Here is a 22,861-nt window from a genome sequence, read left to right on the forward strand (position 1 = left end):
CCCCTCCCCTCCCCTTCCCTCCCTCCCCACCAATCCCTGGTGATTCTCCTCGCTCTTGATGTGTGAGACGCAGATGTAGCGCTCCCTCAGTGCTGACCCTCATCCATTGTTGTTAGCCCTGCAACTTGTTCCCCATCAGGAATTAAAAATTAGGTCGCCCTGCTGCGCCTGGAAACAATATTTCCAGACTCACTCTGATTTTGTCTCACGCGCGTCCATAGCGGCTGCGTTATTTGTGCAGATAACGAAATGATGCACACTGTCTGGACTTTTTATTGGGTGTGCGAGCTGATGATATTCAGTTAAAAACCTCTTTCACACGAAGATCCTGCAAAATTGCTGCATTAGGGCCATAACGGAATACACAGCAACTTTTACAATGGCAGTGTGAAAATGGCTACTACATACAGTATTTTGCCATAACACAAGATCTAGCCTGTATCCGCCTTTGCCTTTTATACAGAACTAAGGATGCAACAGTACCACTTTTTTCAGACAAAGTACAAGTACTTACATTTGACATAAGATGATTTTGATTTGATTTGAATTTAATATTGTTCAAAAATACAAACTTTTCTGAAATAAAGCATACGTTTCACTCAAATAAAACACTTTTTACAGTAACAATTCATCATTACAACTTAATACTAACAGAATAAATCCCATATAACAAAGCAATACAAAGAAAGCAAAATGAATCATTACAACTGTATAGGATTCCAATACAAATGTTAATTCCCCAGGAATCCATCCATCCATTTTCAACACCGCTTATCGTGGTTAGTGACGCGGGGCGCTAGAGCCTATCCCAGCTGACTACGGGTGAAAGGTGGACTACACCCTGAACTGGTCGCTAGTCAGTCGCAGGGCACATATAGACACGGACAACCATTCACACCATCACTGAGCGGGAACTGAACCCATGCTGCCCGCACCAAAGTCAGGCGAGTCTACCGCTACACCATCAGTGACCCTCTAGTAATCAATTTTGGAAAAAATAACATAAAAACAAACTTCTACGAAACTGACACAGAGATTCATGCGGTTACCTACAATACAGTTTCAGCTGTGCAACACATGTACAACTGCACATTAGTTCAATGCGGAGAAAGTGCATAATCATCCATTCGCAGAGCATAATTTTCAGTCGCCTAAAAGTGTTGTCATCAGGGTTTTTAAAGTATATCCATACATACATATCATAAATAGATTACATGGCTGGTTGGTAACCCTAACCCGAAAGATACTGTATGTCAGGATGGTGATATGTTATCGGTGTGTACAGTATCACAGAATATTTTGAGTACCAATACTGTACATAGGTGCAGTATGTGCACGAATGCTGGTATCGGTGCATCCCTACACAGAACTCAGCAAATGCAGGATATAACCGCTTTCAGACAGTGACGTGGCATCCCACAATCAGAAAAGTAGTATCACACAGCAGTGTGTGATATAACCATAATCGATTAAAAAAAAAAAGAGAGAAATTCGGAAAAACGCGACTTAACAAGGGCTACGGTGCCATGAACTGCATTGGCCGCCTTCTCAACTTGTTATATTTTTTATAGTTTCCGCACTTTAATGTTTAAGATCATCAAACAAATGTAAATATCAGACAGAGATAACCCAAATAAACATAAAATGCTCTTTTTAAATATTGATTTTATTTATTAGAGAAAAAAATATTCAAAGGTGACCTGTTTTGTCAAAGTCCAGACTTGAATCCGATTGAAATCCAGTGGCATGACCTTAAAAAGACCGCTCATGCTCAGAAACCCTGCATTTTTGCTGAATTCAAACAATCCTGTAAAGAAGAGTGGGCCAAAAACATTTCTATAGAGATGTGAAAGACTCATTTCCAGTTATAGAAGATGCTTGATTTCAGTTGTTGCTACCAAGGGTTGCCCAACCATTTATTAGGTTTAAGGGGCCATTAATTTTTCACACAGGGCCAGGTAAATTTGAATAGGTTTTTTTCTCTTAATAAATTAAATTTAAAAACAGCATTTTAAATCCACTTGGGTTATATTTGTCTGATATTTACATTTGTTTGATGATCTTAAACAAAGTGGGAAAACTATGCAAAAATCTAAGAATTTGAGAAGGGGCCCAATACTTTTTCACGGCACTGTAGCTCCCCAAAGTCATGTATTTACTGTATCTTAGAGTGGTGTGTCTCTGTGTGAAACCACCCACAAACACAGCAATGTCCTGCTTCTCAGGTTTTTGCTTGAAAGGCAAATGTTGATAAATCCCCGTCACTTTTTTTTTTTTTTTTAAATGGGTAAAAGCGGGTCTTCATGTGAAAATAGGTCATTAATATTTATACGGAATGGTGTTACAGACCCTTCGTGCTTTGCTGCACAGTTGAAACGGTTTCACTGCCGCGTCTTAATTAACGGAATACCTGAGGGAAGACGCCTAGATGAGAGACAGTTGTCTCATTAGCCGGCAGCTCAGAATGCCAGAAGACAGCTCCCTCCGTCATCACCGTTGGTTTACGGCACAGTAAAACGGCACGCTCCCCCTTAGGTCCCCACCCGGAAAGCAGAGAAGGTTGTTGGAGCTTGAGGCACGTATTTAGGACAACGTGAAAAAAGCCCGGTGTAGCTACCATGATTAGAAAAGACGTCCAAGATAACAGCCGAGAACGGTTGTTAATAGTGTTGGGGATGAAGTGAATGTGAGGGCTCACAGTGGGTGCATGTGTCTCAGAGATGAGAGATACTGTTTTGTGTGGATAAACAAGCATGTGTGTGTTTTGTTTCTTTGAAGGAAAATGGACGGGCCGCGAACTCCGCGAGATGAAAGGAGGAGAGCACAACATAATGAAGGTGGGTAATTAGCCGTGATTGCGGCCTTTTCGATTGTCTGACAGGGCGCAACACAATACTGGCGCTGTGTTGAAATGGATGTGGCATGACAGTTGTGTTCTCACGGTGGCCACTAGAAGCTGCTGTGGAGCTGTCATAGCCTAGCATCTCAAAGAAAAATGACCACTTGCTGTTTCTTTTTTTTTTTAGTTGAGAGGCGGAGGAGGGACAAAATCAACAACTGGATTGTGACACTCTCCAAAATCATCCCTGACTGCAACATGGACAGCACCAAAACCGGAGCAGTAAGTTGTCATTTGAATCGCCCTACCCAGAGTCCATATTCAGTGGGTCCAGTAATCCTTTAAAAAAAAATAAAATAAAATAAAATAAATATTAGTAGGGGACTGATGTGCCATTCCCCCCACCCAAAAAAACAAAAAACAAAAAAAAAACCTAAAAATTCAGTACATATCTGGGTTTTAAATGAGACACGCTACTCACTAAAAATGAGTGATTTGGCCCTCAGGGGAAATTTTAGGATGAACCAAAAATGCATGGTAACCTTTACCGATTAACTTAATTTGATTAATTCTTTGAATGCACATGTCCAACTGTTCAATGTTTCAATACCTTTTGCTCAACTTGCTGTTTTGTAACAAGGAGCTAAATGGCAAAACTCACAACAGGTGTTTGATCCATGAACATTTCCAAGGATGTCAATTTTTCAGTAGGTAGGTAGGTGGGTGGGTAGATAGATACTTTATTCTTCCCGAAGTTAGATTGTCACAGCAACAATATTTGCAATTACACCAAAATAAGAGCAACCAAGAAAGTGCAAAAAAGGGTGGGGGGACAAATACAAGAGCAGAATTTGAGGGAAATCAGGAAGAAAAGGTGTCAGAGATTTAAGGTGTTGCCTGTTGGTCTGTGGCAAGTAATAAATAATGAAAGTAATAAATGTAGTCCAATAATGCAACAGCAGTATTTGTACAACTAGTGCAAGAGGGAAGAATCTTACTGACAATGACCTATAATTACATATCCATGATTATAATACACCCAGTATGTATTGTGCATGGAGAAAACATGTTAATATGCATTGTGTATATGATATTGCACATTGAAGTCTTGATGGAACATAGAGTGCAGTAACAAATTCATGAATATAAATAACAATGTAAACTAAATAAAATGTAAAATGTAAATTACCCCATAAACGCATCAATGGCATTTTTTGATTTTTCTCATTTTTCCGTGTTGCGCTGACTTCCCATGATGCTGTTTAACATGAAATGTCCAGAGCATCTCGCCAGCTATGACACCCTCTAGCCAAAGACTGGGCCACCCTGTGTTTGTTTAGTGAGCAGACGTGTGGCTACAGCGTTAGGCAGTTAAACTTCCTGTCTCTTACTTAATGTTTCGTGTGGGAACTCGGGACATCTCTGTTCCATACAAAATGTTCCATACTGAAAAATCTGAATGCAAATGCATGCACCGTTACGTCCATAAAGACATTTTTTGATAGTTAATAAAATGACAAATACTGTGATATAATATTGAGCCCATATTATCTACTACTACCACTACTACTCTGCATGCTCACATTTCATTAATGAAAGGCCTTCAATTTGATCAAACCAGCCTAAAAGTAGGTCTTAAAGTTTTAAATTAGATTTTTTTTCACATGATTGCTTTGATTTATCCTTTAAAAAATTACACCTTTATCATAAATGATCTCTTCAAGGCTCTTAAAAATGGCACATTCTTCTCCAATTGTGTTGAGCCAGTTTAATTTAAATCAGTATTTTTATTTTGCTGTGTGTAAATAAAGTAAATCTAGAGAGTTTGCATGCATAAATGCTGATATATGATATACAAAATATGATCAAAGATTGTTTTAATATTAAGCTAATCTTGCCCCTTCCGAGTGGTCACATTTAGTAAAATTTGATGGCAGTGCCATAAAACGTGCCCATGATTAAATATTTAATCATGCAGATGTTTTAGTGTATAGAAAATATTATCGCAGAATTTCATTGAAACATTTAATATTGAGCCCATATCACCTAACTCCTATGGTCACATTTAATGAATTAGAGGTCTTAAATTTAGCTTAGACACCTGTAGTTTGTATGAATAAAACCACATAAAAATGCATACTACTTGTTTTACAGGCGATAGAAAAAATATGCAAAATCTAATTAAAAAATTAAAACAATTAAATCCATATCATCCATGTCTAATGGTCAATGTTTAGTCAATGAGAGCTCTTGGCTGCCTTCAACCTGCAGTTACATGACCATCTTATCCAGCGGTGGGGAACCTTTTTCTTAAAAACAAAAATCCTCCCCTTTTTGTCCTTCCAGAGCAAAGGAGGCATCCTGTCCAAAGCGTGCGACTACATCCGTGAGCTCAGGCAGGGCAACCAGCGGCTGCAGGATAGCCTGAAGGAAGTGGAGAGGCTCCAGGTGGACAATGAGCTCTGCAGGCAGCAGGTATGGCAACGCGGGCCAGGAAATGCCATTTAGGGATGTTTCTGAGGGGTTTTCTAATTCACTTCCAAAATGAAATATATTTTTTATGACTAGCTACCATCATTCGGAAGTAATTAACAATATTACTGTCGACAAATTGAACTACGTTCACCAAAACAAAATTTAAATATTTCCTACACTGATGCAGACACAACACATTTTGAATGGTAATAATATTGATAGGCTTACTTTTCTTCATTGTTTTACAGTTAATGGGTGCATTAAGGCGGCACGGTGAGCAACTGGTTAGAGGGTCTGCCTCACAGTTCTGAGGACCAGGGTTCAATCCCCGGCCCAGCCTGTGTGGAGTTTGCATGTTCTCCCCGTGCCTGTGTGGGTTTTTTCCTCCCACATCCCAAAAACATGCATGCTAGGTTAATTGACAACTCTAAATTGCCCGTAGTTGTGAATGTGAGTGTGAATGGTTGTTTGTTTATGTGTGCCCTGCGATTGGCTGGCAACCTGTTCAGGGTGTACCCCGCCTCCTGCCCGATGACAGCTGGGATAGGCTCCAGCACGCCCGCGACCCGAGTGAGGAGAAGTGGCTCAGAAAATGAATGGATGGGTGCGTTAACTGTTTGTTTATAGGTTAAAAAGGGAAAACACTTGCAGTCTTCTTGATATGCTTTGCCATTCTTCCAGAAGTTACATTTTCAAAATCATCTTATGCCAAGTCCCCCTTACATCAAAAAAGAAAAGAAAAAGACATTTTATATTTCATGGTGTCCCACCAATCATTTTATCTCTAATCAAAATTATTTTATTTCACTCATGGGATTAATAGCATCGAGTTTCTGTATTTATCTATCCATCCATCCATCCACTGTATAAGTGGTGTTTCTGTAATGATTGACTTGTCTATTTCGTGCAATTACATATCCAAATAAAACCAAACCGAAAAGCCAAATACAATTAAACCCTGCAGCAAGACGGGAGTTAATTGGAAACCCTTGTCAGCGAAGAGAGGAGTTATATGTGCCGATTGAGTATCGTGGATTACGTAAAAAAAAAAAATCCTATCTGTGGCTGTTGCAAGGGTAAAATGTGTTGTAACAGGTTTAATATAACAACCATTTTGTAATGCCCACATTACTGTGTTACAGCAAAAAGCATTGTGAATGCCTTTCAAAGTGGAATCTGAGTATGATAACAGTCAACCTTGTTTAGTATTTCCCCGAGTGGGTGTGACGACGCGTTTGCTTTGGCAACCTCCTTCAAGTCTCCCATCCAAGAGTGAAACTAGCTTCCCGTGTGCATCTTCACTTCTTCCCCAAGTGGTTTCCCCGAGTGATTTCGGTGGTTAGCACCTCAATCGCAACCTTCCGAACGATCAAAGCGCTCGCTATCACCTGGAAGAGGCGGAGGGAGAAAAAAGTCAGACATCTTGCATGCTGATCTCCTCCTCGAATATTTACTATGACTGTGCATCCCCTTCAACCACCCCACCCCCCCACCCAACAAACAAACAAAAAGCTTAACATGATCTTTTTTGGGCTCCTCCTCGGGAGGTGAGTTGGCACTCAGCGGAATTGACGTACCGCGTCATTCGATAATCCCATTGGTTGTGGTCTTGACTTTTGTGCCCCGCTGCGTTCTAATCTCAGTTTACATCACTGGACAAAGCTATTAGGACACATGGAAAGAACAGATATAAACATCCATCTATCCAGTCATTTTCTATACCACTTATCCTCACGAGGGTCGCAGGTGTGCTGGAGCCTATGCCAGCTGATTTTGGGAAACCTACATATATGAACAATTGCACATCTTTATTCCTGTCTTCTTTGATTTTTCCTTTTGTAAAACTGCACAAATTAACATAATCATACGTTAAGTGCCTGAAAAGTTGTTTAGTGGTTACATTATTGCTTCTATCTATATAAATGCAGTGTTACCTTGAAATTCAAGTGCCCCAAATTAGTATCAATTTCAGAGGCGTCGCCTGGTCGATTTTTATTAATTTCAATTGAATTTTACCGTAAAGCCCAACACGAAACTGAGAATTACACGTTGTGTATTTAACCAAACCACATAACCTTTTGTCTTACAAACATCCACTAGCTTAATGCAAGAGGTCTCACGCTGTGCTTCGCAGGTAGCATTATGTTTACAACCAAACACAGCAGGGGTGGATACTAGCGACACTACGAGTTTAACTACATTTCTCCGTAGTGTCACTATTTCAACATCAAATAGCTTTTCAGTAGTTAAGATACCGCAGTTTAAGACTATAAGGCGCACCGGGTTATAAGGCGCAATATCAATGAATGGGTCTATTTTCATACATAAAGCGCAACGGATTATAAGGCACATTAAACAAAACAAGAACATAATAATATGCTTTGTATGCATGTCTCTTAACAGGTGCCATTTTGGGGTGCTTATACACCATAATATTATGTTGACGCACACTACGTATTACTCCGCGAGGCTCCTGACTACAGTAGCTGTAATGCTCCGACAATCCATCAAGCGGTGCGGCTTCGTAGTTTACCAAAGTCGTACTAAAACATTTTGACACGTTTTTGAGCACCGTGTACCACATAAAATAGGTTTGAGGTCAGTAAGCACAACAATATTTAATACATAAGGCGCACCGGATTATGAGACGCACTGTCGATTTTTAAGAAAATTGAAGGATTTTAAGTGCACCTTATAGTCCAAAAAATACGCTACTTTTGTGGTCACAGCGATAGCAAAGTAACGTTCCCCCAGGAGTTGTAAACGTTGAGTGCAACATCACGTTACCTACCTTATCTCAAGTCCGCCGACGACACCAAGGCCGGCCACGAAATGTGCACCGCCGTTTGTAAACATGCAGACAATATGGCAAAGATAGGTACATCTCAGCAATTTCCTTGGGCTGTAACTGGGCAAATTTATGCTTCTTCTCGAGTCCTCAAGGTCCACTTATACGTTTGTGTTTGTACTGTGCAACCCTAAAAAGAAACTTCAGAGAGGACACACAGCCAGGTATATCCCAAAGCTGAAACAATACTTGCCAGTTGAACTAAGCTAGTCATCATGACTTAAAAGTTCAAAAAGTCAATGAGCACTCAGCAGGGGGGGGGGAATGGGGGAATGGGTGAGCAGTGTATGTGTGCAGTCGCTTAAATGGCACTGTGTGCGAGACCCCCCATGGCTCTTTAAATATTGTTTGTGGAGAGAAAGTCTTCTAAATTAATTATGGTCTATTTAAATAATTTATTTTACAAAAGAATATACATCCATCCATCCATTGTCTGTACCGCTTTATCCTCACAAGGGTCGCGGGCGTGCTGGAGCCTATCCCAGCTATCTTTGGGCGAGCGGCGGGGTACACCCCGAACTATATATGATTTTATTTTACAGTGCCATAAAGCAACAATACTCACAGTTAAGTGGTATTTTACTGTACATGTTTAAAAATAAGGTTAGACAAATGTCATTGTATAGAATTGGGTTAAGTCAATTTAGTCATGTGCAAATGTTAACTAGCACATTTCTTTTCTGCACCGACTCGAAAATCGTATCGCTTCCATACTGAATCGAATCGTAACAAATCATTCCGCCTGTAAAGATTCGTTTTTGAGTCAAATCGCTACTTGTGTATCTAGATATGTATCGAATCGGCCTCATGCCAGAAATTCCCAGCCCTAGTAGCAGTCACTGGCATAGCCACTGTAGCCGGCAAAAAAAAAAGAATGTTGCTAACATACAGAAGGAAGTGCAAAATAACACATTTTAGCCATGTTTCTCCCACATTCATATTTGGTAGTCGTCATGGTAACCCAAATCTGACACCCTGCAGTAGAGGGGGGCACGACACAGGACAAAAATGGTCCTGAGTCCTTCTTCTTCTTCTGTCTTCTCTGTCAAGATCCAGGAACTGAAGAACGAGAACGCCTTGCTGAGAGCACAGCTCCAGCAGCACGGGATCGAGATGGTGGGGGAGACGCCAACACCGCAGTAACGACTAAGGGGCCGCCGCGGCGCTTCAGGAAAACAAACAAAAAACTTGTGGAGAATCACATTTCACGAACTTGCCGGGAATGCCCTCCTCGCGGCCTCACCCAGACATCGCTTGACTATTCCGACGAGACTCAACCGACGTGGAGGCAACAACACCCTCCTGCTAAAGTCTGCCTCACTCAAGGACGATGATGACATCTAATTTCATTAAGTCTGCCCTCCCTCTCCCACCCCCCTACCTACCCAGATGATGATCATTATCGTTACTTTTGACTATTAGTTGATGCTTTCTGACTTCTTTATTAATGTCATTTTTTTAGCTGCTTTAATTTATTAGTCTGCTTGGTGACAGATTGTTAGATGGAGAGCAGTTACACGGGCGAGACCCCAAAAGAGTCAACAATCAGTCACTTGATAGCCTTGATGCAGGCGTTTTTCAGGAGCGCCATTCGAGTGTGCAATCGTAACGCTCGACTGGGGGGGTGAGAAGGAATACTTGAAATGTTGTGCATTTTGTAGAAGAATCCCACTGTGGACGACACAGTAGGAAAATGAGATGTAAGCATAAGAAATTGGTGGAGGGGCCAGCGGCACCCACCCCCCTCCTACCATAAGGAGACATGCAAAACCATCTCTCATTTGCTCAGCCCTGCAATAATTGGTTGAGCACGCAGTCACTACTAAACCCGTGTGAAAATAACAACGGCGCGGTGGGATTTGGGTAATATCCACTGATCTATTCTCATCACTATGTAGGCCCCCTGAGCCAAAGCGGGAATGATGGATGCTTTCTGCTGCAACAGAATGTGAAGTCGAGGTGAATAATGCAAATGCCACACAGACATTTGCTAATTTGCTAATCATCAAAAGGTTATATTGTGGCTGATTAGTCCCCACCCCCTGCCCCTAAATCTGCTTTTGAAATTACAAAATGAAAAAGACAAACTTTCCCCAAACCAATTCCGCCCTCTCTGTAGCAGCCTCACTGTCTATCAGGTTAGATTGTAAGACATCTTTTCTATGTAAAAAAAGTTGAAAATAAACATTTACCGAGCTATTATCCTCAACATGAATTGATTGTCACATAGCCACACCATTGAAAATACAGATTGGCCAATTGTAGCGCGGTGCTGAACAGAGATCTGACGCCCCTGGGGCCTCACTTATCAAAGAGTGCGTAGGAGTCTTACTTAAAGTGTGCGTACACGCAAAAGATGAAAATGCCACATGACAAAAAAATAATCAGACCTATCAATGTGCATAATAGGATTTTTATTTATATTTATTTTTGTCCAGATACGTGGTGGAACAGAACACACCACAAACATCACACACAGTAAGACCAAAACTGTAAATACCAGATTTTTTTGTTAATTATTTTATTATTATTTTTTTTTAATCTTCATGTGTGGAGTCTGTAACAGATAAACAATCATGTAGGATTTGAAAAATTCTTACGTGTATACCAGGCCTTACAAAAATGTGCATGTGGATCCTGCCCTCAACACCCCAAAATTCACCCAAATCTGGTCAATGAAAGCACCACACTGATATAAATGAGACATGCTGGCCAGTTTCTCCCCGTGCCTGCGTGGGTTTTCTCCGGGCACTCCGGTTTCCTCCCACATCCCAAAAACATGCATGGTAGGTTGATTGAAGACTCTAAATTGCCCTTTAGCTGTGAACGTTGTTTGATTATGTGTGCCCTGCGATTGGCTGGCGACCAGTTCGGGGTGTACCCCACCTCTCGCCCGAAGATAGCTGGGATAGGTCTCCAGCACGCCCGGGACGCTAGTGAGGATAAAGCGGTACAGAAAATGGATGGATGGACTCTCGCCAGTCCTTTGGGAAGGGTGAATCATTTCGACAAGCGAAATCCAAAGGAAGAAACACATTTTCTCAGAGACAGAAATCGAACTGCTTATCGACGAGGTATCAACAAGTAACGGAATATTTTTGGTGGCCTTTGTGCTCTGCCCCCCGCTCCCCCACACTCAAAAAAAAAAAAAAAAAAATGTCAGGAGGGAAAGATAAAAAAGTTGTGGCCCATCGACAGAGTAGGGGCAGGAGCACACCCTGGCTCACACAAAGAGACACAAAATCATCGGGAATGTGAATATTGCTGGTGTAATGTCGCAGATTGACAATGACATGGGTTGACAGTCATACAGACAAACCCAGAAACGCACTGTCCTATCTTTCATTGCAAAAAAAAAATAATACAAAATCACCACGTGGAAAAAGCAATGAGAAAATACAAGAAGTAGTGTGTGACCTTCATTTCTTGATGAGCACTGATGATTAATGTTTGATATTAATTAAAAACTAGATGTGTGAAAGGCATGATTATACAGTCTGGCTTCAATTCACCACCTCACCAACTCTCTATTCTTGTCTCTTTAATGTGTGTACGCATAGGTCAGAGTTTCTGTACAGTTGCACACATTTTCCTTCAAGTTTATTTTGATAGGTAAAAGAGGTGCAACGCTTAATCGGCCACTAATCAATTGTCAAATTAATCAACTATTTTGATAATCGATTAATCATTTTAGACATCGTTTAACTTGGTCCTCAGAATTTCAGCCTCGCAACAGTAATTGTACTCGGATTTCTGTAATCCTCCATGAAAACAGACTGATTATCTTTTTCTTTAATCAAAATAAAACATTTGCAAACATCTGCTTTTACTTTGGAAAACAATGATCAACATTTTTGCTTATTTTCTGTTGGCTGTTACGGACCAAATCAGTAACTGAATCAGTCCTTTTCCAGTCCAGTCCAGGACATTACTTCCAGGACATTACTTCAATTTGAAGTAATGTCCTGCTTTTGAATAAAGGGATGGACATTTATACAATGTTTCTATCCGATTAATTGAAAAAATAATCGGCAGAATAATCCGTCCCTCCATTCTCTGTACCGCTTATTCTCACGAGGGTCGCGGATGTGCTAAAGCCTATCCCAACTGACTTTCGGCAAGAGGTGGGGTACAGCCTGAAATAGAGTCGGTATGGAAAGTTTTCAGACCCCCTTAAATTTTTCACTCTTTGTTATATTCCAGCCATTTGTTAAAACCATTTAAGTTCATTTTTTCCCCTCAATATACACACAGCACACCATATTGACAGAAACAAATTGAAAAAAAAAAAAATCAATTGTTGAAATTGTTGCTGATTTATTAAAAGAAAAACTGAAATATCACACAGCCATAAGCCCTTCAGACCCTTTGCTGTGACACCCATATTTAACTCTGGTGCTGTCCATTTCTTCTGATCATCCTTGAGATGGTTCTACACCTTCATTGGAGTCCAGCTGTGTTTGATTATACTTATTGACAGTTGCGTGGCTTTCCTAATCAAGTCCAATCATTAAATTCAAACACAGCTGCAATCCAAAGAAGGTGTAGGATCATCTCATGGATGATCAGAAGAAATGGACAGCACCCGAGTTAAATATATGAGTGTCACAGCAAAGGGTCTGTATACTTATGGCTGTGTGATATTTCAGTTTTTCTTTTTTAATAAATCTGGAAAAATGTGTGTGTACATTAATGAGGGGCGAAAAATGACCTTACAGTTACCCACTGTATATGTGCCCTGCGATTGGCTGGCGACTAATTCAGGGTGTACCCCGCCTCCCGCCCGATGACAGCTGGGATAGGCTCCAGCACGCCCGCGACCCTAGTGAGGATAAGCGTGACAGAAAATGGATGGATGGATGACCTATAGTTGTATATTATCTTATTTGTTTTTCTCTTTTTTTTGGGGGGGGGGGTTTCCCAAAACCTTTTTGCCATATTTTTTTTCTCCTCCTTCTGTTACAGTTTACAGGAACTTTTGCTTTCATACACTTGGAAGTGACGCAAACACTGTTGAATTGGAAGTTCCACAGTGAATAAGACGAGGTGTTGCAACATGTGCCCCCCCCCCATTCTTCATGGGAATTCTTACCACGTGTACTTTCTTTTAATGCTCTCTCCTCATTGCTCCCTGCAGGCCGGAACCTAATGCGTATACTGTATTTATTTCATTTTCACAGATTGACCTCCTTTAGTTTACTATGTGTGTGTGTTTGTGTGGGAGTGCAGGGGTGATGCAAAGTCATAAGGGAGACAGTTTGTCAGGGTAATAAGGGTGGGCGTTTGCACAACAGACGGGAGTAATGGCCTCGACCAGGAGGAGCATGGCGGCGCCTGCTAAGGTGAGTCTGTCCACCGCCGTGGTGCCCGGCTTTGTTTGGTCACCAGATTCCCCTTGCTGATAGGCCCCCTGCCAGGAAACCACGGGTTCAAATGTACATCCCAGCGGACATTTTATTAGGTATACTACAGCACACTTGTCGCTGAAAGCTGTTGCTAATATTTTGACCATATCCTGTAACTAAGTATTAATAATACTTTAATGAGCAAATTGTACATTAATACAATGCTGGTGTTGTGTTTTTTTAAATACAGTGATATTGGATGGTCATGCATGAGAATGATTACTTCCACCAAGGAGCAGGTATGTTTGTTTGTCAAAACGTCATGTCTACAATTTTTTTTTTACGAAACCTTGATTTTTTAAATTTTTTTTATGAGAGGTAAAACTCAGAGGGTCATAGTAGTATTAATAATAAGAATAGAATAATAAACTGTAAATACTGTATATGTATATATACATATATATATATGTATGTATATGTATATATATATATATATATATATATATATATATATATATATATATATATATATATATATATACATCTATACATATATACAGTGGGTACGGAAAGTATTCAGACCCCCTTAAATTTTCCACTTTTTTTGTATTGCAGCCATTTGCTAAAATCATTTAAGTTCATTTTTTCCCACATGAATGTACACACAGCACCCCATATTGACAGAATTTTTGGAGATTTATTAAAAAAGAAAAACTGAAATATCACACACCCCTAAGTATTCAAACCCTTTGCTCAGTATTTAGTAGAAGGACCCTTTTGAGCAAATACAGCCACGATTATTTTTGGGAATGATGCAACAAGTTTTGCACACCTGGATTTGGATTTGGATCATCTGCCATTCCTCCTTGTAGATCCTCTCCAGTTCTGTCAGGTTGGATGGTGAACGTTGGAGGACAGCCATTTTCAGGTCTCTCCAGAGATGTTCAATTGGGTTTAAATCAGGGCTCTGTCTGGGCCATTCAAAAACAGTTATGGAGTTGTTCTGAAGCCACTCCTTCGGTATTTTAGCTGTGTGTTTAGGGTCATTGTCTTTTTTGAAGGTGAACCTTCGGCCCAGTCTGAGGTTCTGAGCACTCTAGAGAAGGTTTTCGTCCAGGATATCCCTGTACTTGGCCGCATTCATCTTTCCTTCGATTGCAACCAGTCGTCCTGTCCCTCCAGCTGAAAAAGACCCCCACAGCATGATGCTGCCACCACCATGCTTTACTGCTTGGCCTGTATTGGACAGGTGATGACCAGTGCCTGGTTTTCTCCACACATACCGCTTAGAATTAAGGCCAAAAAGTTTTTTCTTTGTCTCATTAGACCAGATAATATTATTTCTCACCATTTTGTAGTCCTTTAGGTGTTTTTTAAAAAAAATAAAAAAATTTAAGCAAACACCATGTGGGCTTTCATGTGTCTTGCACTGAGGAGAGGCTTCCGTCGGGCCACTCTACCATAAAGCCCCGACTGGGGGAGGGCTGCAGTGATGGTTGACTTTCTAGAACTTTCTCCCATCTCCCGACTGCATCTCTGGAGCTCAGCCACAGTGATTTTTGGGTTCTTCTTTACCTCTTTCACCAAGGCTCTTCTCCCCCGATTGCACAGTTTGGCCGGACGGCCAGCTCTAGGAAGGGTTCTGATCGTCCCAAACGTCTTCCATTTAAGGATTATGGAGGCCACTGTGCTCTTAGGAATCTTAAGTGCAGCAGAAATTTTTTTGTAACCATGGCCAGATCTGGGCAGCACGGTGGGCGACTGGTTAGAGCGTCAGCCTCACAGTTCTGAGGTCCAGGGTTCAATCCCTGTGTGGAGTTTGCATGTTCTCCTCGTGCCTGTGTGGGTTTTCTCCGGGCACTCCGGTTTCCTCCCACATCCCAAAAAACATGCATGAATTGGAGACTCTAAATTGCCCGTAGGTGTGAATGTGAGTGCGGATGGTGCCCTACGATTGGCTGGCAACCAGTTCAGGGTGTACCCCGCCTCCTGCCTGATGATAACTGGGATAGGCTCCAGCACGCCCGCAACCCTAGTGAGGAGAAGCGTCTCAGAAAATGGCTGGATGGCCAGATCTGTGCCTTGCCACAATTCTGTCGCTGAGCTCTTCAGGCAGTTCCTTTGACCTCATGATTCTCATTGGCTCCGACATACACTGTGAGCTGTAAGGTCTTATACAGACAGGTGTGTGGCTTTCCTAATCAAGTCCAATCAGTAAAATCAAGCACAGCTGGAATCCAAATAAGGTGTAGGATCATCTCATGGATGATCAGAAGAAAAGGACAGCACCCGAGTTAAATGTATGAGTGTCACAGCAAAGCGTCTGAATACTTTTGGCTGTGTGATATTTCAGTTTTCCTTTTTTAATAAATCAGCAACAATTTCAACACTTAAATTTTTTTACGTCAATATGGGGTGCTGTGCGTACATTAATGAGGAAAAAGATAACTTAAATAATTTTAACAAATGGCTGCAATATAACAAAGAGTGAAAAATGTAAGGGGGTCTGAAAACTTTCCTCACCCACTGTAGATGACAAGAGGTTAGGGGTATTGGACTTTCAGGTGAATTTTCAGTACTGATCGAACAGTTGTTTTGAATTTTGCTGTTCAGCTCAGCAAGTTGTGCAAACAGTACTAAAACATTGAACAGTTGGACATTTGCGTTCAAGGATTTAGAGTAGGTCAAAGTAAGTTCACCTGTAAAGGTTATAGTTGATTTGAGGTTCATCCTGAAACTTGACCCTAAATCCCATTATCCCCAGTTTTTGGTGAGCAGTGTAATGCATGTTTGTTCATCTATCTACTGTGTGCCATCACTGTCCTAGAATATGATGTCATGACGTCATCATGCTCATAAATTATTTCTGGTGACAAAAACACAGAACGTGGTGTGCTAAGTCTCGGCAATGAAACTTCACAAAAACACGTTTTCAAGTATGACGGCGGTCCCAACACATGTCGGGAGGCCCCCTCGGTGCTTTGTTGACAGTGATGCAACCTTGGCCGCCGAGGTTATCAGTGAACGAGACAGACCGGCGCATGGTCGCCACCGCCGCTAATTGAGTCACCACAGGCAATTTGTGAGCATTTTTAAGGTGGAATTAGATTAGAATTCAAACAGCCGCCGATTCTATCTGCTCTTTACCTTTATTTACCCCCCCCCCCCCCCCCCCCCCCCACCTGCCTACCACTGCCCACTGACCCTGCCATTTTTGTTATTTCACTTCCACCTTTAATGATTCTGGCGTTTATTCTGCTCGGTTAATTAATCGGCTGTTTATCGCTCTGCTGCCGATAAGAGAAAATAAAATAATCCTTTTTGATTTGTTTGCACCCCAATCTGCCTCATTATGCTTATCTTCTGTCATTGTATCTGTGCTGTTTTTATGAAGCTATGAATAATGAGTTGCGTTTCATTAATAAAATGAAATAAATACAAAGGAAACAAAAAGATTATTGAACAAACCCTGAAGGAATTTCTCCAATTACTTATTTGCTTTTTACAAAATACATAGGATTCTTGACTATCTTCTACAGGTCATAAATACAATGATAAATAAATCCACAAATAAAATAAACAAAAAAAAAAAACAATGTCATGAACTCTGTGGGAATATGTCAAAATTAATCTGTACATCATATTTTTGAACGTGTTGTACAGGTCATCGATACAAAAATAAATAAATCCTACAAAATAAGGAAAGTAACCAGGCATGACTTTCAGTCAATTGAACATTAATGTTTAAAAATAAATAAATACATACATTGGACTCTTGACTCCACAAGTCACAAATACAGTGGTGCCTTGAGATACAAGTTTAATTTGTTCCGCGACCACCCTTTTTGCTTCAATTCAATGGACATTGTGCTGCTTCTCTTTGGATGCATGCCTTGGTCACCTTGGGGCAGTATAATACAGACATATGGCTAAATGGCGACGTCGATGTCTCAGCTCCTTATTAGGCCGCAGTCATATTAGTCGTTCTTCACAGAGGATAGAGAATACATGCCTGTATGTATTGCTATAACATCGGTCTATGTGAGTTGCTCCACCGTTTGTGTTTTAATATCCGTGTGTATTTAATATTATAACACCGGCGCATAGATTAACTATTCGTTAGCCCGTCTATTGCGTTTCTCATTATATGTTAGCATTACGCTAGCGAACTATAAGCAAAGGTTATGTGGTTGTTTTAATACACAATATGCTATTCTCTTTGTTTTATGTTTATTTGGCAGTTAACTTGAACTGGGAGTGGCATTAAATACATGTGTTGTACACGTCATAAATACAATAGTTAATAAATGTAAGAAATAATGAAAGCAACTGTTTCTGTGAGGATAAGTGATACGGAAAATGAATGAATGAATGTTTCTGCTAGTGTTTGTGAGTTATGCAATAAAACAGCAGGAGTGGCGCCACCCTTAGATTAGATTACATTAACTGCTGTCTAATGGCTCAACAACACCAACATTGTGTTAGAACCCCGCTGGTGTGTAATGCCGCTTCTACTGCAGTTTACTGAGTATTATGCAAGGGGGAAGAAAGGAATTTACTGGAAAAACGAAGCACTAATTATTTCTTTTGAGAGAGTTTGTGTTTACGTCATTTTTTGGGGAGAACGCAATGGTGGGGGCAGAGGAGAAATTGCAATGAGCGGATGCACGGATTCCGCAGAATGACAAAAGAATGTCTTATTATTTGTAGGCACAATGGTACCAAAATAATGCTCCTGCTGGGCACCAACATGACAGAATCTTACCGTAACACTTTACTGGGGGGTGCTGAGTCCCTTGGGGTACCAGAGCCACTTAAGAATGCGGTTCCACTTTTTTGAGCCTATTTCGATGGTTATCAAAACGTATACCGCATCACCTGTGGTAACCTGAACTGTACACTACAACTCGTTAATAGTCTCAACTCTTTTTGTAAACTCTGTTTATTTCTTAATTTAATTTAAAGTTTTATTCTGAATGAAGGCTGCCATGTTTTATTTTGGTGCTGGAATAATGGACTTTTTCAAATTAAGTTTGTTTTTATTAATCGTTATACTTAAATAATAATAATAATAATAATAATCTGTATGTGTAATTAATTTGCATCTTTTTTTATTTTGTATTTTTTGGATACATTTTGTATATTTATGTGTTTTTTAAAATTATTTTTATTATTGATTTTTGTTGTTGTTGACTTTTTGGAATCTCATTTGGTACTTAAATAACGGAACCATACTGCATTTCTTTAGTCACCCTTGTGTTGGCCGTATGTTTACATTTTTGGGTTACAAACCCATGCAAGATTCAAACCTTCTTGACTGTGACGCAGACCTGGTAACCACGAGGTCATCACCCTGTGTAATGTTTTTTGTTTTCTTTTGTTTGTTTTTTTAATATTCCAAAGAGTCACAGGTCAGCTGGAGCCCATCCCAGCAGACCTTTGGAAAAAGAAATACGGCACACCTTCACCAGCCAATCGCAGGGCGCATACAGACAAAAATCACACTGACGTTCACACCTATGGGCAATTTAGTTTATGTTTTTAGAATGTGGGAGCAAGCCGTAATACCCTGCGAAAACACGCAAGCACGGGGGAGAACATGTAGACCCCCCCCACAGGAAGTCCAGTGCCTGGATTCAAGCCCTGAACCTCAGAACTGTGAGGCAGACAAACCACTTGCTCACTGTGCTGCAGATCCAAAGATGATCAGAGAAATTCCCCTCCAGCATTTCTACTTTCAGCTTTTACAGAAACGAAGAGGACACAAACTTCCCCCGGTGGAGGTTAGATAATGCCTGCCAGGAAAGAGGCCAGACGGAACTCCCCGGGGGAGGTGGGGGTGTTCAGGCACCACCAGCCCCCCCGTCCTCACCCGTCTCCTAGTGAGCATGTGTATAAATACCAGGCACTTTGCGCTCATACTTACACGCACTGTAGAAGCGAAGAAGCAGGCGAAAAACGTTGCCACTGGACAGCCTTCGGTGGCACCCCATGAGAGAGACGAACGCGCCACTCTTTAAGCTTTTCAGCCACATTTAAAGCAAAACCACCCACCTACTACTCAAAAATGAAGGCATTTAGCATTGCAGTTGCAGTGACACTCGTGCTCGCCTTTATTTGCATCCTGGGGAGCTCTGCGGTCCCCTTCAATGAGGTAAGAAAATCACCTTTTTCATTAAAGTGAATGCCTTCTTAACATGGGGGATATGTTCCAGACCCACACACTATAGATGGAAAATCTGCGCTATAGTAAGACCATATGAAAATTTAATTTAAAATAGAAAAATAGAAAAAAATCCCATGTGTTAAAACACACTGTGAATGTATTTGAACACAAAATTGCGAGCATAAAATGTATAGAAAATACCCTACCGTTGTCATATCTGTTTTAGATACAGTATGTACCTTTAAGAGGCGGGGCCTGTTAGGCCTGCCTCAGTGTGTACATTATCCTTTTCTGTTTTACTGTTCTCCCAGCGTTCAATAAACGGCTGAAAGTTTAATCAGCAAACAGCATTTCTTTACCACGTCTGAGGGCATTATACAGTATACTGTACAAACCCATAAGAAAACTATCATTATGAACCACAGCTTTACAAGATATTGTGGAGGAACACAGTACGTAGCTGTCCCTCAGCTCAATGAACAGGTGAGGCATTTTTAGACTGGTTTTCAGACTTTATTTGCAACTTGCTACCATCAGACACAGTGAAAACTAAGTACAAATGAACACACTGTCAGTCCAAGATGATAAAATAAAATGAAGTAACTTTCTTTTTACAAACACAAAGAAAATGACCTCATTGCACTTGCAAAGAGAGCTAATCGAAGATTCAAGACTTAGCTCTGTTTGTTCTTTCCGGAGTTTTGTTTTGTCTCGAGATTCAGGATTTAATGTGTACCTGTTGTACAAATGAAAGTCTCAGGGAGAATCAGTTTCTCACTAGAACCTCTAAACCCAAATCTATGTGGTATTGTCGTGAAAGAGTATATGTAATTTAAAAGCTGATGTTGTTCACACTGTACAGGTATTTGCTATTGTATTTGAATTTAATGGGGATGTTGTGCGGACACAGGTGCAGCCGCAGCAAATGGAGGAGGCAAGGGGAGGCGACACTCCGGTTGCAGGACGACAGGATGTGGCCGGCGGGGAGCCTTGGACGCCGTATCACGCACGACACAAGCGGCAGAGCAACCTGTCGCTGTGCCGCTGGTGCTGCAACTGCTGCCGGTCCTACAAGGGCTGCGGCTTCTGCTGCAGATTCTGAAAGAAAGAAAGAAAAAAGAAAAGATTGAAAGAAGACCGCGGCAGCATGATGACAACAACCAAGACAACGATAATTTATTACACTTTATGAATGAGCTGTTTCCAATGTTGTTTTTTTTTCATTTATATTTTGGTTGCACGTGATCTATAAGGTTTCACAGAAAGTGGCACAGTGGTATTTATTTCATGTTTTTAGTAGTCTCAACACTTTTGTAAACTCAGTTTTTGCTTTTGTTTTTTTTAAATTGATTCAAATTGGTATTCTGAATTAAGGCTGCCATGTTCATATTTGGTGATGAATAAATGGTCTTTTAAATTTATTTGCATAATGTTTTATACTTTTATGGAGATCTTTTCCAAATCCATACCCTATAAAAATATATACTTTATTATTTTCATTATTTCGTTTTATTTTTTTTTTTATATCTACTTTTTTTATATTTCTGTTTTTTATATTAAAAAGGCGGCACGGTGGCCGTCAACCACACTGTTCTGTGGACCCGGGTTCAATCCCCGGCCCCGCCTGTGTGGAGTTTTCATGTTCTCCCCATGCCGGCGTGGGTTTTCTCCGGGCACTCCGGTTTCCTCCCACATCCCAAAAACATGCATTAATTGGAGACTCTAAATTGCCCGTAGGTGTCACTGTGAGTGCGAATGGTTGTTTGTTTGTATGTGCCCTGCGATTGGCTGGCGACCAGTTCAGGGTGTACTCCGCCTCCTGCCCGATGATAGCTGGGATAGGCTCCAGCACTCCGCCGCGACCCTTGTGCGGATAAGCGGCTCAGAAAATGGATGGATGGATAAAATAACCACAATACAAAACATATTTAATAGAATACAAATTAATAAACCTATAACTAAAATAACTAATAAAATCTATTAAAAAATAGATTACTTTAAAAAGTCAAATACATCAGTATTTCACTTATATGTAGCATTCTCTTGCTTTCAGAAATATCTTTCTAAAGTCATACTTTAAACATATTTGTATTGTTTTAAATGAAATACTAAATATAAAATAACATGTATAAATACTAATATATATATATATATATATATATATATATATATATAACCATTTTGACAGTATACTGTCATGAACTGCCCTGCAGTACTATTGTTGAAGCCTGGGTGGCGCTTTGCTCCCTCTCGCCCACTCTCCCCTCCACTCTCTCTTTCCAGCACCTTCCTGAAGCCGTGCACCTGTCACCAATCAGCCCTGGTCATCACCTGCATATAAGCCTGCCTGATCCCGGAAATCCTCGCCAAAGTATTGCAGCTTTTCCAAGCGGTACCACAGCTCACCTGCCTCACGTAAGCCAAACTATTCCTCGTCCCCTTTTATGACTCCTGTGTCTCTCCTCATTCTCAGTGTTTGCCCCGTGTTCCTGATCTACATAATTCCTGCCACCCCGCTGCCAAGCCAGCCGCCTGTCCTCGCCACTGCCTGCCAACGCACCTAGGACAACCTCCATTACCTTCCCTAATAAACTGTTCATCATAACCTATCTGCCTCCGCCTGCTCTTGGCTCCAGCTCCTCTCCACTCGTGACAGTATACATTAATATATTAGTTTTTATGCTCATAGACACAGTCTTTAAGATAAATATATTCCCTATTGTGGTCACATTTGTGTGAATTCAGAAGTTGTGAACATATGGCTAGTAAATGTGACAAGGTAAATGCACTTACCATGTTACTATTAACTATGAACTATGTACCATGTACTACTGTATCTACCATCTATGTGATGGTGCCCAACATGTGATCAATACACAGCAGAATAGCAATGAATTATAGATTACCATGGAAATTGTTTATTGACACAATGATTGACCGGTTGCGCCCCACTGTCTGTGTTTGTGCTTTATATAATACAGTGTCTCTCTGTGTGTGTGTCTCTGTGTGTCTTTGTGTTTATTCTGGCGTCGTGTGACAGCCTGTCTACTGTACAGTATGTGCACTAACCGAGAGTGCTATAAAATATTAACATCCGGCACCAGCCTGTCCGATTGACACCAAATTATGAGGGGCCGTTAGGGACATTATTCAGGATTAGCTCTCACACTTACTATTCAAATGCATTC

At 40.8% G+C, this 22,861-nt stretch overlaps 2 protein-coding genes and 1 long non-coding RNA gene across 7 annotated transcripts in view; all 3 read left to right on the plus strand.

Moving 5' to 3' along the window:
• Positions 1-11,892, plus strand: part of LOC133401509 (upstream stimulatory factor 2) — a 32,332-nt gene extending 20,440 nt beyond the window's left edge. For all 4 annotated transcript variants that reach the window (XM_061674598.1, XM_061674599.1, XM_061674600.1 and 1 more), the window contains 4 exons: positions 2,779-2,837; positions 3,027-3,121; positions 5,186-5,314; positions 9,213-11,892. In XM_061674598.1, the coding sequence (XP_061530582.1) occupies positions 2,779-2,837; positions 3,027-3,121; positions 5,186-5,314; positions 9,213-9,305 (376 nt within the window). In that variant the 3' untranslated portion in view covers positions 9,306-11,892. The remainder of the gene's footprint in view (positions 1-2,778; positions 2,838-3,026; positions 3,122-5,185; positions 5,315-9,212) is intronic.
• A 1,356-nt stretch (positions 11,893-13,248) lies between these two features.
• On the plus strand, positions 13,249-22,652 carry LOC133401512 (uncharacterized). 2 transcript variants are annotated; one of them, XR_009768425.1, is made up of 4 exons: positions 13,249-13,623; positions 13,758-13,806; positions 21,957-22,065; positions 22,147-22,652. It is a non-coding gene; the product is annotated as an uncharacterized LOC133401512 (long non-coding RNA). The 2 variants fall into 2 exon arrangements; XR_009768424.1 differs by having other exon boundaries at positions 13,249-13,504.
• Positions 19,308-21,094, plus strand: hamp (hepcidin antimicrobial peptide). The gene is made up of 2 exons (XM_061674604.1): positions 19,308-19,661; positions 20,584-21,094. The coding sequence occupies exons 1-2, from the start codon at positions 19,575-19,577 to the stop codon at positions 20,773-20,775; spliced, it is 279 nt and encodes a 92-aa protein (XP_061530588.1). The 5' UTR covers positions 19,308-19,574; the 3' UTR covers positions 20,776-21,094.
• Positions 22,653-22,861: the final 209 nt, after the last annotated feature.

Source organism: Phycodurus eques, chromosome 4 (assembly GCF_024500275.1).
Source record: "Phycodurus eques isolate BA_2022a chromosome 4, UOR_Pequ_1.1, whole genome shotgun sequence".
Taxonomy (NCBI): Eukaryota; Metazoa; Chordata; class Actinopteri; order Syngnathiformes; family Syngnathidae; genus Phycodurus; species Phycodurus eques.